The sequence below is a fragment of the Peromyscus californicus genome, unplaced genomic scaffold, assembly GCF_007827085.1.
Source record: "Peromyscus californicus insignis strain IS unplaced genomic scaffold, ASM782708v3 Scaffold_17__1_contigs__length_78620276, whole genome shotgun sequence".
Taxonomy (NCBI): domain Eukaryota; kingdom Metazoa; phylum Chordata; class Mammalia; order Rodentia; family Cricetidae; genus Peromyscus; species Peromyscus californicus.
This window is the reverse complement of record NW_026294469.1, coordinates 13,751,224-13,769,196: the sequence shown is the minus strand read 5'-3', so window position 1 is coordinate 13,769,196 and position 17,973 is coordinate 13,751,224. Positions and strand designations below refer to the sequence as shown.

The 17,973-nt window shown below is 46.1% G+C and overlaps 1 protein-coding gene across 3 annotated transcripts in view; it reads right to left on the bottom strand.

Moving 5' to 3' along the window:
* The window catches only part of Mapre2 (microtubule associated protein RP/EB family member 2), a 149,605-nt gene that overhangs the window by 82,712 nt on the left and 48,920 nt on the right, over nt 1-17,973 (bottom strand). The window contains exon 1 of one of the 3 annotated variants that reach the window (XM_052741644.1): nt 12,450-12,688. The exons of the other annotated variants lie outside the window; for them this stretch is intronic. Coding sequence (XP_052597604.1) covers nt 12,450-12,568 — 119 coding nt within the window. The 5' untranslated portion in view covers nt 12,569-12,688. Of the gene's footprint in view, nt 1-12,449; nt 12,689-17,973 lie in introns of those variants that run through there. 3 annotated transcript variants of the gene reach the window in all.

Sequence of the window (17,973 nt, the reverse complement as noted above, 5' to 3'; positions counted from 1 at the left end):
GCCAAACAGGCAGCAAAGCTGCGGAATTAAGCCAGACCTGGTGGCACAGGCCTAGAGTTCGAACTACTCAAGAGCCTGATGCAGGAAAGTCTCAAGTTCAAGGCCAGCCTGGGCAACTAACTTAGTGAGCTCTGGTCTCAAAAACTAAGAATATCAAGCCCGAGTATTTACTCTAAGGACTCTAAGTCAACACATCCCAGGGAGAAATGCACACCAGTGAATCAGCAGCACGATTCACAACGGCTAAAAGTGATGGAACCAACCTCGGCGTCCAGCAACAAAAGAACAGATAAAGGAAACGGCTATACACACAGTGGAATTATCTCCAGCCATAGGAGAAGAATGAAGTTACATCGTTCTCAAGAAAATTGATGTATCTAGATAATCATGTTAAGTGAATTAAGCTGGTCTTAGACAAAAATCGCATGTGCACAGATGATATGAAGATAAAAGTCAAACTGTCTGGGGGGAAGGGAGACCACTGGGAAGGCGAGGGAAGGAGGAAAGGGTAGCAGGGGATGAAGGGGATGTGCTTCAAGAACATTGTGAATGTGCAAGGAAACGGCTCAAACCCGAGCACCACAAAACCAACAAGCAATCCTTGTCAAATTAGACAGACTGGGAACGGAGGAAGGGGTGGGTGTCTGCTACAGAATTTTAAATGAGGGAGTGTCCACTGTTTAATTCTCCAGGCAAGATTTCGAAAACAGGCAAGTGTTCCTAGTTGGCTGTAAAGAAAATAGAAATGGTTTCTACACACATTTTATTATTAATTTTAATAGCAGAACCTTGATCTAGCATAGGAGGACCCACAACACAAAGAAAAGATTATCTACATAATTACAGTGTTCTCTACAGAAATAAAAGAGCACTTCATGTCTATTGAGACGTTAAAGAAAACCCAGCTCCCAAACTTAACACCTTCACATGACATTTCAAAAGTGGATTTAGTAGTTTTTTTCTACACTATCATAATTATTCTGTTACAGTACCATTTGATGTGCACAGGCTGAGCATCCCTAATCTCTAAATCTGAAATCCAAAATGCTCCAGAATCTGACATTTGGGGGGACTGACAGGATGTCAGAGTCTCAGACTAGGGATGCTCTTAGCAGTGCACTCTGGAGGCACCCCCAGGTCTGAACACATTGGAAACAGGAAACAGCTCTGGTTTTATGCATTCTGCATGAGGGCATTTTAACCTGCACTTAAAAAATGACTACTACGAGCATTACTGCTATAGACCTGAGGACAGAGGCCTATGGAAGCATCTTTTTCTCTTGAAGGATTTATGTGCACATTGGACACATAAGACCCACACACATTAAAATCTAAATTGAGACTATATTAAACCATTTAGAATATACTTTTTACTTTGTTTTGTTTTCAAGACAGGGTTTCTCTGTGTAGCCCTGGCTGTCTTGGAACTCCCTCGGTAGACCAGGGTGGTCTTAAACTCTCCTGAGTGCTGGGATTTAAGGTGGGCGCTACTACCACCCAGCCTAGAATATACTCTTAATGACCCTCTTGTATTAATAACTTTTAAAAATGGGCTAAAGAGTTGGGCATGTCATTAAAGAATGTATTCCGTCAATATGCACATGGAAAGATTCTCAACTCTAATTTGCAATCTTAACAAGACACCTCTATACACCCATAAAGGACGTTTAAAATCTGAGAGATGGACAGTACACATTTTCAAGGGCTCTGATGAGAGCAGGAGATGGTATAACCACTCTGATGAACTGCTTTCAGGTTCTTCCAAGTTAAACACTGGGGGCTGGGGGCTCAGTTGGTAAAAAGATCTTGCTGTGCAAGAATGAGCACCAGTGTTCTCAACACCCACACAGAGGGCTAGGCAAGGTGGTAAGGCACATGCTTCTAATCCTGGAGAAGCAGAGACAAGTAGATTCCTGGGGCTCACTGGTCAGCCAGAACAGCCTACGAGGTGAGTTTCAGGCCAGTGAGAGAGACTCTGTCTTAAAAAACGAGGTTTGGAAAATACCCCAAGAACACTTGAGGTTGTTCTCGGGTACACTCTTTCCCTCCTCTACCCCACCCCCACAGCACACAGTTACACACAATCATTTCACTCCTAGACATTTACCCCAGAGAAATGCAAACACGTCCCCACAAAGATTTGCACATGAATATTCACAGATGCTTTATTCTTAACTGCCCCAGACTGGAAATGCTAATGCTCAGCAACTGGTGAGTGGATAAACAAAATATGGCATGCCATATGATGGAATACTACTCAGTGGTTAAGAGTGGGGTGGAAAACCATACAATTGTGGATACAGCCAATGTGGATGGATCTCAGACTCGTGACACCAATCAAAACAGCCAGCTGCTGAACAGGGCATTCCATCTGATCCCATTTCATACAAACTGCTGTGACAGAAAGTGACTCCTGGGGCGATGGGTAGATGAAATGCGTGCTGTAAAGGGCACAGGGAGTGTGGGGGCAGGGATGGAAATGCTCAGAGCCGACCCTACCCAAACCCATTCAACTGTACACTTAAAATAGATTCAGTTTATTGTTTCTCAATGAATCCTTAATGAAGTCGACAAAGGGATTTTTAAAGAGCATCTACTATGAGTCATGTACTGTGCTAGGTATTTAGGACACAAAGATCACAGATTATAAAGGCAGGTAAAAAGTCACAGGAGCTAGCCCTCTCTACATGACTTTTTGCCCCAGGCGACAGTGTGTGTTCTTCATGCTCCTAGCCCATTCAGTGCACAGAACAACCCTGTGGGGTTGGTGCTTAGGTACAGGAGGAAAATGATGTTCAGAGAGGCAGAAAGCATCTGCCCTGGATCGCACAGTTTGGAGTGAGGCTACGGCAGAGAATGTATGTCTTAAGCCAGAACCAAGCTTTGCCCACGGGAGCCCAAGGAGCTCTCTGGCAGGGCATTCTGAACATCCCACTAGACCCCCATATGCGGTAGGAAGGAGGTGTGAGATCTGGACAGAAAACGTACAGGAACGGAGGAAGTAGAAGCAGTCAGTGCTGCTGATGGGGACATCCTGAAGTCACTGCTGTGGCAATGCTACGTGCCTTTCAGAAATCCCAGGGAGAGGGATCAAGTCCCCAAACGCCAGGTATTTGCAGATTTATCGTGAGTTTCAAGGCCCAGTAAGAGATCTGGAGGAGGCCCATTTGGTCCCCACTGCCTGGGGCCACACCCAGCCTAGGTTCTCTTAGTGCTCACCATTTGCTACTCTAGAATTCCTGGAGGAGCAGATTTACTTTGCCCAGAGTGAAAGAAAAACAGACAGAGGTGTGGGAAGCCAGACACACTGACCCCAGACACCCTCATCCTTCCTTCTCCACACTTCACACACATCTGCCTCTGCGAACCCTGCCCTCCTGGGACCCCTGCTTCTGCTTCCTCCTTTGCTAGCAGAGTCCTTCCAGTTACACGCCCGCCCCAAGGTCTGTTTATTTCAAGGCTATCGACAGTGGGCAGGTCCACGGTGAAGTTACTGCACGCAAAGCTGTCCTTTGTTTCTTCCTAACTGGCAATGTCCCTCGGGTGCTCTCAGACTTCATCCAGCCTGCTGGGTGAGGAGGCTGTCTAAGGGAAGCATGCTCCATGTGGATGGCTGGCTGCCTGGCCAGCATCACGGGATCCAGGGGTGACTGTAAGGGCAGATACCGATATTCTCAGTTTCAGTCTTGCTCTGTCTCTCTATCTCTCTGTCTCTCTCTCCATCTCTCTATCTCTGTGTGTGTGTGTGTGTGTGTGTGTGTGTGTGTGTGTTTAACTGCCCTGAAGGGGGAGGTTAGGTGGGTCAGAGGTCAGAGGACTGCGGTCAGAGTGACTGAAAAAAACGGCAGTTCCTTGTCTCCCTACAATGTTAGGACCCCCCACCCCACCCCCGCACAGCACCCGACAAACAGCAGGTGCTCAATAAACAGGAAGAAAATGAATCTGCCAAGAGGAGATTGAGAAATAATCCTCACCGAGGATTACCGTGCAGTTAGGCTAAGATCCACTGAGCATACTAAGCAGGCTGGACACACCACCCAAAGCAGCACAGCATGCTGGAGGAAGCCAAACCAAGTGCGGACCGTGGGTGGCCCCGAGTGTGAAACCTCACTGCGGATGCTGGAGGAGCACTGCTCCTCTGCGACTTGGGGTGCTCTGAGAACAGTGCTCACAGAGCTGGTGGGAGGGCTCACTTGGGGAAGCGCTTGCTGTGCAAAACCTGGCGGCCTAAGTTCAAGCCCTGGAGCCGGTGTGATGGGGGAAGGAGAGAAGAGGCTATACAGAATTGTCCTCTGACGCCCACAAGTGTGCATGTACACACACACACACACACACACAGAGAACACATAATGACAAATACAATGTTAGCTGGGCAGTGGTGGCGCACACCTTTAATCCCAGCACTCGAGAGGCAGAGGCGGGTGGATCTCTGGGTTCGAGGCCAGCCTGGTCTACAGAGTGAGTTCCAGGACAGTCAAGGCTACACAGAGAAACCCTGTCTCGAATCAAAACAAACAAACGAACAAAAACATTTAAAGTAGTATTTGTAGCTGGTCCTGAATGGAACATGCTTGTAACTCCAGTACTTAGGAAACAGAAGGACAAGGAATTCAAGACCAGCCTTGGATGTACGGCGAATTTCAGGCCACCCTGGGCTACATAAGACCCTGCTTCATAATGGGGGAGAGGGAGAGGCAGATACAGCTCAGCTGGTAAAGTGCTTGTCACATAGGATAAAAACCTGAGTTCAATCCCCAGCACCCACAAAAAGCAGGGTGTGGCAGCGTATGCCTATACAAGGAGACCCCTGGGGCTTGCTGGCCAGGTCTGGTTGAATCTGGTGAGCCAATGTCAACCACACCCAGAAAAAAACAGAGAGATCTGGGCCCACATGGGGCATCTCCCCCACCAGGACTCTCTCCTTGCTCCTGCCTAGGCTTCTGGCCTCTGTCTTTCAGCGAGGCGCTGCTGGCATTATTTCCCCTCGTATTCCAAGGGCCCCACAAGTAGACTGGCAATAGAAGGAAGCTTGTTTGCTAGAGGGAAAACGGGGCTTAAATATTAACATAATGGCAACTGTGTAAAACTTGGTGATGAAAACTTAAAATATCTCACTATTCCCAGGCTGCAAACATGTCTGAGGCACCCTGGAATGACAGGGAACACAGTGCAGGAGCCCATTTCTGTAATGCCACCTTATTGTGATTAGTGCGGGCTCTTAAGAGTACTAAGTAAAGGATGCTACCGCTCATATTCAGAGTATCAAGTAAAGGATGCTACAGCTCATATTCAGAGTACTAAGTAAAGGATGCTACCGCTCATATTCAGAGTATCAAATAAAGGATGCTACCGCTCATATTCAGAGTATCAAGTAAAGGATGCTACCGCTCATATTCAGAGTACTAAGTAAAGGATGCTACCGCTCATATTCAGAGTACTAAGTAAAGGATGCTACCGCTCATATTCAGAGTATCAAGTAAAGGATGCCACCGCTCATATTCAGAGTATCAAGTAAAGGATGCTACCGCTCATATTCAGAGTACTAAGTAAAGGATGCTATCGCTCATATTCAGAGTATCAAGTAAAGGATGCCACCGCTCATATTCAGAGTATCAAGTAAAGGATGCTACCGTTCATATTCAGAGTACTAAGTAAAGGATGCTACCACTCATATTCAGAGTACTAAGTAAAGGATGCTACCGCTCATATTCAGAGTACTAAGTAAAGGATGCTACCGCTCATATTCAGAGTACTAAGTAAAGGATGCTACCGCTCATATTCAGAGTACCAAGTAAAGGATGCTAACGCTCATATTCAGAGTGAACAGTGAACGTAAGAGAGTCTTCCCGAGATGTCAATGCCTCTGCCATGGCTGACGAATTACCTCTCAGAGCTTTGCCAGGGCAGGCTGGCACTAAATAAAGGACAAGGAATTAATGTCTTTAAAGTGAAGCAAAGCAAAGTAAGAGGTGTTTCAGGCGTCCAAGGTGCCTCTCAGGAGATGAACTGCACCTGGGCTCATACAACAGGAAGCCTCGACTGGAAGCCTCAAGATCAATTCTGTGCATAATGTTTTTTTTAAAGTTAAGTTCTTTAAATGTTGCCCAGGCTGGCCTCAAATTCAAGATCCTCCTTTCTCAGCATCCCTAGTGCCAAGATTACCCAAGATTACAGGGACCACTTCCACACAAGGTCCCCTGTGCACAATCAAAATTCTGATTTCCACAAGTTCTATCCCAAAGAATATGTTACAGATGCCAAAATGGCTTCAGAAACGTTGGTGTTGGTACTGAGCGTGCAGACTTTCACCAATATGCATGTGCACATATGTGCAGTTACATGTCCATATGCGTGTGCACACACGTGTACAAATCATTTTCCTCCTTAAATCCCTCACCTGCATCCTTTTCTATTCCAAAGTCATGACCAAAATCAGATTTTTGTGGCACAGGCATTTAACCTGATGGAACCAAGCTAGATGTAGACACACTAGGAAGACTGAGTTTGAAACCCATTTTCTTAACTAGCTAAGCACTGAGGGGCACTACCACTAAGAGCTGCCACCAACCCCTCCTGCTTCAGAAGGAAGAAAAAACTTTTTAAGGACATCTGTCCTGGTCCAAGTGAGTAAAATCCTAATTAACATGGGGTGATTTGATATGGAAAATAAATACTGTATCTGTTTTTAATCATTTATTAAGAAATCATTTTGCATAGGTCTATAAAAGTCTGCTCAGCCTTACCTTACTGATTGTTTTCATTAAAATAAGCAGTCCATCTTTGGAGCTGCAACTAACAAAAATTTTGATTCATTAAGCAAAAGTGGCATAACATTGGTTTATTCATAGCATATGTGAATTGGGTGGGGGTTTCTACTTGGGAAGAATTCTCTCCAAATAGTAATAAATACCAGGGGCCAAAGATACTAAGATAAACAGACTCTTCAGATGAGGTGGGAAGCAGGCTCAGAGAACACCAGTGGGACCTGCATGCACCCGAACAGAGCATTCGATACTGGTGAATAGAATACAGCCAGTTCAGTATTAGTACTGCATAGTCACACAGCTAAAAGATAGCCCGAAACCACTGTATTCTCTTTCTATGTTGAGATAGGGGCTCTCAGAACATAGGCCAGCCTGTAATTCCTCATCCTCCTGGTTCCAGTGCTGGGATTACAGGCATGTGCCGCCACAATACCCAGCTTCTGAAAGTATTCCAACATAATTCATCATGGAAAATACTATCTTTTGAAAATAAAAGGGTTGCAAATCTATTTGTCCTTGAAAGCGAAGTCAACAAAATTTAAGACATGATCAGATGACCTATGGTAAACTTTCAGGTTACTTCTGGGACCTCTGTCAAGATGATGACTCTGGAACTGTTCTAAGTACCTCCCTGGGCCACATCTATCCTCCTGTACCCCTCCCACTGATAGACCAGGTACCCTGTTCTGAGCACTGAGGATTGAGACAGTACAGGGCTCTACATCAGCCCCTGATTCCGACTGCTAGCTAGGAAGGTGACCACCGTGCCTGGCCCTTTATGAGGTAAGCTGCATCCACAGCTCCTCCACCAGGAGAGATGCCCTGAGCCAGGCAACAGTCATCTCCTTTGTCCTGATCTCTACTGACTATGAGTCTTGAGTTTTCTCATGGTAAACTGAGGGTATCTTTTCTCACTTTGAGTCATTGTGGGCTCAGGAAATGCAAACCACTACTGTTAGCCGACTAAGCGAGATATTGACAGCCACGAAAATCTGTTACAGGATGAGCTGTTTCTCCCTGTGACTTTGTTAGCACTCAAGATCCTGAAGAGAACGCTGGCCAGAGAAGGCCAATCAAATATTTATTGAATTTCCCCATCCAAATGGAATATTTATATCCCTCCCAGTAGTTGCCTCTCCTTGAATCTGAGAGAGTATTCCTTTCACCTACTCATGGTCCCTAAGAACAGAAAAGATGCTGCATGCAGAAAGCCATCCTGAATCTAGAGGGTGAGCTCACACTGCTGCTCCGCTGAGATGCTGTACCACAAATGGACACCAACACAGAGCAGGCTAGCCTCTCCCCGAAGTCACAAGCATCCACCCCCCTTTCATAGAGGCTCTGAGGAAGGTCCTCAAAAAAAAAAAAGTCTCAAAGTTGAGTGTCTAGCACAGCATTAAGTAACCTCCAGGGTTTTATGAGCCCTAAGTCAAATACTAACGACAAAACCAGTATTCGTAAAACTCTCCTTTGACACAATTCCACAGAGAGATAATGGAGACAGGCGAGGCTAGACCTTTGGTGTGTGTAACTGCTATTCTCCCAGGGTGTCATCTGAAATCTACACCCTGAGGGTTGGGGATTTAGCTCAGTGGTAGAGCGCTTGCCTTGCAAGCACAAGGCCCCGGGTTCGATCCTCAGCTCAAAAAAAAGAAAAAGAAAGAAAAGAAATCTACACCCTGGTAATAGTTTCTACTGACAACACATGTCACAATCCTCTATTTTCTAGATCTACACATAGGATATTTTTCTATGCTGCGACAAAACAGTTCATTTAAAAACAAAACAAAACTGGCAAAAGCTGGATGTTCTAGGTGAGTATTTTGGACTTATTACTTCGCTTTTGCTTTTCTTTACAGCTCATTTCCTGGGGCCAAGTCATTTTTTTTCTTACAGTATTCAGACGCACGAGCAACTGTAGTTGCATGCTGGAATACCCATTCTGAGATAGTCCTCTCTATATGCGCGTTCTCAAAAGCCTGGAGCATGCAAACAAAGATGCCGTGGGCAGAAGGCCAGTTAATAAATCTCATTTCCGACCGGCATCTGCGTAGAGCAGAGCTGTAGGGAGTAGCCTCTCCAGGGAGGTCCAGGCCACGACTCCTTCGCTCTTTGAATTAAAGAGTGTCACCTCGGATGGCCCTCACCACATTTATTTTTTAAACAGCTCCTAAATGTATATGGGTCCCTAACTGCCGTGGGGAAGGTGGGGCTGGAGGAGCTCTCTCGTGCAGTGGGTGTGGAAACGTGTGCAAGTGGTTTAACTGGCCCATTTTGATACGTGATTGCTTCAAGTGCAATTTCCAACACAGAGGTGATTTTTTTTTTTTTTTTAAGGGAAGCTTGCTGTTCTAATCAAAGTGTACAGGGCTTTTGATAATGATTTGTTACCTGTTCGACTTCAGGCTGTAAAAGTGGACCCTGTTTACACGCACTGATATCGACTGCCGATGCCTAGGCCAGGACCACATCTCATTTTTATTGTGAACAGTCTGGTACTTGGCTCAGCAGGTAAAGGTGCTAGCCTCCAAGCCCAGTGACCTGAGTGGGATCCCTAGAAGCCACATGGAGGAAGGAGAGCACACACTCACGCAAGTTTCATCTGTGGCATGTGCACCCACCCACCCTCAATAAATAACAGCATGAACTAAAAGAAAACAGAGTGACTGCTTGCACCTTCGAGGTCCTTGAGGAATGTCATCATCCTTTCTAGGTGTTCCTGCCTTCTCTTGCCTGCAAGGCCAGCAAGGTAAGGAATACTCCAGTCTAAGCTCCTGAAAGCTCCCTCTTTGGTAACAAAGCCTTCTCCCTGTTTACATACCTGCACGCCTGGATGTATGCTCTGCTGGGGGTAGAACCCGGTGCCTTACAAGTTAACCTCACATCTCTTTAAGAGTAGAAGTATAGGGACTAAAAAGAGACGGCTCAGAAGTTAAGAGCACTGGCTGCTCTTACAGAGGACCTGGGTTCATTTCCCTGAACCCACACGGTGGCTCACAACTGTCCACAGCTCCAGCTGCAGGGAATATAACACCCACATCTGGCCTTGGGGGGCACTATATGAACGTGGCTCACAGACACACAGGCAAAACAGACATAAAATGGAAGACGGAAAACCAAAAAACAAACCCAAAACCCGAAACAAAAAGACTAGGATTACAAATCCTTGATTGTAAGAAGCAATGTCAGGAAATTAAAGCCTGGCATAAAGGCTGCTGGACTCTACCTAGGAATCCGTGAAACAGCCAGGAACAGAACTGCTTCTGGTGTTGCCAGGGCCCTCAGGACATTCAGGCTCCCTCAGGGGCTGCACAGAAAAGTTGCAGGCCTATCTCATTGTTGAAAGCTACCTCGAGCCTACAGCCAAGGTCAAACTTCTACTTGGTTTAATCTCTATTGTGGCTTTCAAATCGCCTTCCAAGTTTCCTCGGCAATCAGATGGCTACATTATTCCAGACTTAGGATGCCAAAAGAAGGATGGAATGCTTCCTGGATAGAAAAATGTGTCACATTTCTTCCCTTCTCTTAGGTCTCTCCAAAACATATGCAGTAGTTATATAGTGTTGCTCATTCCCTTTGAAAAAAAGCAGACCAAGGGGAACATCCAGTGTGTCTGTTTCCAAGTGTGTCCTGCACATCATAGAGCATAAATGGAACCGTGAAGGCAGCTTTCTTCACTGGACCGATGGCATCTCTCACCACAGCACCCAGCAGTCCTACTCTATAAAATACAAATACGATGATGTTTCCAGGGAGGCCACTGGTTTACTCAGACGTTTACCAAAATTCAGGTTTCTCTTTTTTTAATTTCATATAATTTAAAGTACCACCTTAAGACATCAAAAAGCAAAACCAAAATCATTTAGTAACTGGAAGGAATAACGAATTAAAAGCACAAATACAATTTCATTTGAAATAAATACTTTTTCCCCCCACAAGAAGGGCCCATTTGACCTTTGCATCAAACTGTTTTTCATTACCACTTTGAGCTGGTTCACGTGAGTAATAAAACCCAACTAGGCAGCTTCCTCTGGCCCACATGGTCAAATGTGTACTCCATCCCAGAGCAGCAGCTACTGACATCGCAGGGATTAAATCACTTAGGAAATAAGGCCTTCAAATTTACTGCCTACAAGAACGGTTCACATAAGTGAGCTTTCAAAGCAACTTGATTTTGTTCATTTTTAAATTCTCTTTTTAGGCTCACAGAGGAGAAAGGTGGGAAAGAGACTTTCAATCAGAAGGATCCCCAAAAGACAAGTCCCAGAAGTGGAGGATCAACCATGGCTTACATTAGGAGAGTAACGATCACTTGAAATCTGTAAGGATGCTGTGCCAATTCTATTCATTGGAACCATAAGACGTGAGATTTGGTGACCTCATGGGTACAGCCAAAATTAACTTCAAGTATTTATGTAACTGCCAGAGATGTAACAGGGCAAAGGGCTGCTTTTAAGCCCCCGCTCCTTTTGAGACAACAAATGGTGCCTCTCCTCTAAGAGAAAGGAAGTGGGGTGTTTTGGAGTCTACTTTCTGATGTGCACATTGAATCTGAACACAGACTAGTCTGCCCATAACACAATTTGAGCATTCAGATGGCAGGCTTACTTTTTTTTAAAAAAGAGTTATTTCCTGTTGCTCACTGGCTGAGAGGATGCATCCTACAGGTATGTGTGTTCTATTTTAAAGCAAAAGCATCGTTGGTGGTTATGAAGGTTACATGTAAAAATAACCACCTCAGTACAAAAGAACTTCAGAGGAAATACAACCTAAGCTATCCGTCTCCCTGTGTAAGCCTGGCCTTGAGCTGCCTGAGATCCAAGCTACATTCTGCATCACATTGTTATCCTTATCAAACAATGCAAACAATTTTAATGAGCTTATCTATGGGAACATATTGCCAGATATGTTAATGCAAAAAGGATGCCAACCACACAGGCAACTCATTAATCAAAATGCTCACAATACAACGACCGACAGCATTCTCATCCTCAGATTAGACCTCAGCAAAATATAAGGAATCACCTTTCTATTGTAAATAAGAAGGAAGGGCTCCTCCACCCAATGCAGAGGCCATAAAACTCTTTAGAAAACGCGTAGGGGCGCCGGGTTTGGGTGGTTTTTTGTTGTTGTTTTTGGGGGCTTCTTTTTAACCCCTAGGTCTGAAACAGTCCAGTCTCTTTCTAATCAACCTAGGCTTCCATGGAGAGATTTTGGTGAATGTCTGACACTGTGACCTCTGCTGTCAATCCTTGCACCAATCAGCGTGCAGAATTCTTACAAAGCTCCATCAATCTGGCGGTTTAACATCACACACTGCAGCTTCATCTAGAGGATTCCATCTTTTCCTGCATGCTCCCCAGGTTGAGCGCAAGCGCGCTCCTCGCCATCCTCCCTTTCTCGCCATTCTCCCGTTTGTTTGCTCCTTTAGTGCCCGCCACCTAATGGTTCCTTTAAATGCTAAAAGGGAAGGAGGAGAGGAAGTGCAGAGCCTGTGTCCCTTCGGGGATGCGGGAAGATGGCATACAGGGAAGAGATGGAGGGAGACTTCTTGCAGGCAACAAACCTATTCACCCGCGGAAGCCTCCATGCTCACCCCCACCGACACAGGACCCTGCAACCAAGCAATCCCGGCCTCCGCGTTACGTAACGGGACGGACCGTCCGCAGCCACCCGTGCCAGTACCTGTAGGACCGCTCCCCGCGCACTGTGTGCTTCCGGAAAGGAATGATGGTCCCGTTATCCTGGATGATGTCGTTGTTGTTCTCGCCATTTGGGGACAAGGTTTGGGTCGGCCCGGGCATTGGCGCTCTCCCGACAGAGGGAACACACGCGGAGGCTGGCTGGGGCGTAGGGCTGTGTCTCCCCACTGCTTGCTGCTCACTCTGCAGCCGCGCTCTGCTCCTGCTCCGCGCCCGGCCCCGCCCTCCAAAGGCCCCGCCCTCAAAGGCCACGCCCTCCACGTCAGGGCGCCTGCAACAGCGGCAGCGGCCGGTCACGTGCCCACGGTCGCCATAGCAACCCGCTAACTCGTCGACTAGCCTAGGTTCACGCTGAGCGGCGCAGCGTGAGCGCCCCGGGCTGCAGGCTGCAGAGCAAGGGGCTGGCCGGCATCTGGCATGGACCCGCCCTGAGCCCGACTGAGAACCGGCTCTTCCTCTAGCCGCTTCCTCTCGGACCAAGCTGCCCTTGCAGCTGTACACACAAAAGGATTCATGCCCAGGCCTGGGGTAGCTCCAAGGCCCGGGACAGGAAACGTGGTCAGGTTGCAGGACAAACCCACAAAGACCTGGAGGCTAGCTTCTAGAAAAGGTGGGGGACTAAAAGGGTTAAGCTTCCCCGCGTCCCCTTATTCTCCAAAGCAGCCGCCTCCTGCTTAAAAGAAGCAGAAAAATAAAACCTGTGGGGAAGCTACATCTTCCGAGATCATACTGTGAGGACGACCGTTGCAAATTAAGTGACTCTGTGCAAAATAATTACCCAAGAGGGATTTTTTAAAAAAAATAATTTATGTAACCACCAGTTTACAGTATCACCATTAGAGAAGCCTTTTTTCCTCTTTCCTTTTTAAAAGCAGGCTCCTGTTCGGTCCAGGGTGGTCTTGAACTTATGATCACCTTGTTCAAATTCCCAAATTCTAGGATTATATATGCCACAAAGCTCAGCTGTCGTCTAATTCTTTATCCTGATTGGTATCACTGATTCTCTGTCCTTTATTAACATGTGCATTAAATAAGTGACCACCTCATTTAACGTTTGGAAGCTTAACGCTCAGGCTATTTTAGCAGGGCAATTCTTGTTTGCAAATAATTTGCCTGTAAGTCAGGAACCATTATCCCCAATTTAAAAATGAGTAAGCTAGAAGATCACACCGGAAGTGGTGAAGCCGGACTTGCAAATGACACATTTTTTTTTTTTTTTTTTTTTGGTTTTTCGAGACAGAGTTTCTCTGTGTAGCTTTGCGCCTTTCCTGGGACTCACTTGGTAGCCCAGGCTGGCCTCGAACTCACAGAGATCCGCCTGGCTCTGCCTCCCGAGTGCTGGGATTAAAGGCGTGCGCCACCACCGCCCGGCGCAAATGACACATTTTTACCAGTGTGGCCACCCACTAGTGATCTGTGATATTACAAACCTAGGTAAGAAGTGAGTATTTCAAGTACATGTCCAAAATATTATGAAAAGATGGCTGTGTACAGAATTGCAAGTACTATGCAAAGCCTGAGGATTCGCTAATAGACTCTAAACAGCCCCCACATGGGACGGGTGCTTTCTCTTCCAGAGAGAAGTGGATCTAGATTCTCTACTCATTAGGAGCTCTCTCTGAGCATCGGTAGGGTGGAAGAGGAAGAAAATTTGGGGGTGTAAAAGGCACCACGTGAATGAGGATAAAGGGTAAAAGTTCTCAGCTACAGCTTTTACTCCACCACTGGCCACTATATGGCCTATCATCTTCCCCATTTTGTGATACAGATATTAATAACAAAAATTCTGTCATTCCTGAAAATTCAACAGCATGTGTCCCCAGTTATAAGTTATTTCTGTGTCAAGCTTCTGGGATTGGAATCAAATGTTCCACAGCACAGATGGTAATGATAATCTCAAGCAAGCCCCTCCCCATTTCCTTTCTATTTTATACTCTACTTTGGACCAGTTATTTTAATAATTTTATTTTTCTGCTTATTCAGTTAGTTCCATGGGACAAAAACTGGTTCCTTCATGTGAATCCATTTTATGATATTTTTCTCATACAATCAGGATCCAATTCTGACGTGAGACTTACTAAGGAAAACAAAGAGATGTTTAAGTATAAGAGGCATGCCAGGTTACATTCCCATCCAGCAACTAGCAAAAGGGACCTGGGACTGGACTGTTATGCGGCGATTTGATTCACACTTCCTCTTACTGTTTCTGTTACTCAACCCACTTATTAATTTCTTTGCTGACTTCTTTCCTGGTGTCAGCCTAAGCGTTACAGATCAAATCCTCTGTTTTCCCACTGTGCCCTCTCAATGGGGATTCTTTCACAGAACTCATTCTGGCATGATTTCATATTTAAATATGTTAGACATATTTGGTATTATGGTGAAGATTAATTTGGTCAAAATGTGAATGTACAGTTCATTACAACTTGCAGAGTAAACATTCCTACCCATCCACCCTGTCCAGTTGCTCAAGAGGGTGGGGACAATGGCCAAAAATTTAGTTGGTAGGCTGAAAAGGGACACACACACACACACACACACACACACACACACACACACACAGACTCTCAAGCTCTTGTAAATCTTCCTCTATGACCGCTCTGAGCCATGCTACTATTAAGGGACTTGGAGAGCTCCTGAGAGCAACCATTACCCTCTAAGATGCAGGGGTAACGGGGGTAATAATTTGAAAACATTAAACAGATGCCTTTTCATTCCTCTCGCATAAATCAGGTTGCCTGGCAGCTATTCTCCAAGTTAGCCTTGGGGGAAAGAGGAAGGCAAAGTCCACTTTGTGGAGAAGATGAGACATCATTGGGAAATACGGAAAGGGTGGAAAGAGGCAGAGAGAGCCCATCTTTTCAAGGCCCAACTGAATGTAGGAATGAAGGCTAAAACAAACGGCAACTAGTCTCCCAGGCTGTCTCCTAGAAGAGACATCCAAGAGTCTGAAGGTACAGCCAAAATCTAGGGGACTTTCTTTTGTCTCATTTCACATTGAAAAATCAGGAAATAGCTCTCCTTGAAAGAATGTCTCACTAATGCTTTCCATCCCCAAGGGAGGCGCAGCTTCTCCAGTGAAGACCTCCTTGCTGACAAGGTCCAGCCCTGCACCACAGTGAAGAACTCTTTCTCTAACAAGCTAGACCCCATCACAGTGGGGACCCCTTTCCTGACAAGGTGTGGCCCATCCCAGCTCCACCACAGTGCAGTCTGATCAGTTGCTTGAGAAGGAAGGTCGAGGAGTTTCTGCCTGCCCTCTAGGAAATAAACTGGAGGTCGGTCGAGGTTCACACTTCAGGGAGCTGAGATTATGGTAGTGGTGATAGCAAGGGTGTTATCACAGCAGGTGGAGAGGGACCTTAAAAGTTCCCAGGAACTCAAATAGGAGAGAGAGCCAGCTGTGAGAAAAGGGACACAATGCCAGAGCCACCACATCTGTGGGTGCTGCTGAAGAGTTCAGCATAGAACACCAACAGAATGCCTGTGGATGGCACCAGACCAGAACACCTCAGCAGCACTAGACATTGCAAATCCAAGGACTGGCATGGCACCAGGAGTCCCACCCCACACACCTTCTGGCTTTCTAAAAGTCCTTCATGTCCTTTCAGTCCCTAGACCTCAGGGAAAGGGTAGAGGTTCTTAGAAATTGACTATTTGTCCAAGAGATGGAGCTCAAAGGTACCTAAACTGGAAGATGCTGTAATATGGTGAGCTGGCAAGTTTAAAACTTTCCGGTTCGCCTGGTGGTGGTGGTGCACGCCTTTGATCCCAGCACTCGGGAGGCAGAGCCAGGCAGATCTCTGAGTTCGAGGCCAGCCTGGTCTACAGAGCGAGATCCAGGACAGGCACCAAAACTACACAAAGAAACCTTGTCTGGAAACAACAAACAAAAACAAAAACAAAACAACAACAACAACAAAACCCAACAAAACCAAAAACCTTTCTGGCTCCCTAGTTCCCAGCAGGCTAAGGGAAGTCACACAGGTGAAAGAGGGAAACAAACTAACTAAAGTGTCTATGTATATCTGACTGCGGATAACAGATTTGTTGTGTATCCAGAGGGCTACCTAAAACTGTGTGCAGACTACAGTCCTATGGCTCCAGGTGCCCACAAGGGGGAAAACACTCCTCTCACCAAGCAGCTGGGGACTCTGGCAGCCGTGGGGGCTGGGCTTGGTTTGGCCTCTCACTGCCATGTAATTCTGACAACTCGTTTCATATCTTTAAGATCTTGTTCCCTGGTCTGTAAAGCAGCTGTAATAATGCTGGTTTCACAGTGTTGCTGTGGGGTTAAATTACAGAACCCACTGAAAGCACCTGATGTGGAGACAGGCAAAAAAACTCAGGCTCTGCCCTCAAGACACTTCCAGGGCTGAGGGTAATGAGCAGGTACAAGGTAGTTACAGTACAAGGGCTAAGACCAGCACCAAATTCACAGTGGGACTGGGAGGGAGGGTCTGAGTTCTCTGGGCCGCTGTCCACCATGAATGATAACAATAGAAACCTGTTTTGATCACTTCCCACGCTACACTTCCCTTAGGGAAGGTCCCTCCACTACCGCGTTCACTGTGCTCCTAGAACGGAGCCTGGCAGGCAGTAGGCACTAATTGAACGTAATCATTCAGTTGTTCAATGAATGTTTTAGGGGAGGAACAATTTGTTAGCGATTGGATAGCCGGGTTTCTTGCCCATCAGCTGAGATGCTTATCCAGGAGACAGTGCTGGCATTAGAAAGAGGATTGGAGGGGGAGGAAGGCCGGAGCAGAAAGGCTTTTGACAGAGGCAGGAAAGGGTGCACACTCTGCAGGACACTGCAGACTGACTGCTTTGTACGAAAGGAAAGCAGAGTGCACAGCGGCAGGGGCCAACAGGAAGAGAGTCTTACGGCCCTGCTGAAGAGCTTGGCTTGAATCTGAAGGGATCTGCAAGCAGGAAGTACAGTAAGGATGAAATTTGCGTACCAAATTGTGATGATGATAGCAGTATGCTGCTGTATTGAAGAAGATTAAAACCAGCCCCCAAACCGAAAACAAACAAAACCAAAACAATAAAGATTTAAACCAACAGATCAAAGGACTAGAGAAGCAAGCACGCATTTGAAAATTCAAAGAATATAAATGTTGGATTTGGTAGATAACTGGATATGGGCCAGGTGATGGGAATGAGTCGAAGGCAGGAGGTAGTGAAGGAAACAGAAACATCTCAGATAGGTCCCAAGTTTGTGGCTTTGGTGACTAAGATAATAATATCACTCAGCAAGCGTAGGAATACAGATTAAATTGTTCTTTTGGGAGAAAGTCACAGAGAAAAGCCCACAGGATATGCTATTAGCAGTCAGTTCGTGCTCTACGCCTTCAATATTTGTTGAATGTGTGTGTGGGTCTCAATCTTATCAGCTGCATTTGGTGTGGATACACACTAATTTGTGGATAATTGTCTCCAAAGTAATTGCTGAAGCTGCAGCCCTCTCACTTACGCAGCAAGATAAGACCCTTTGGAATTCT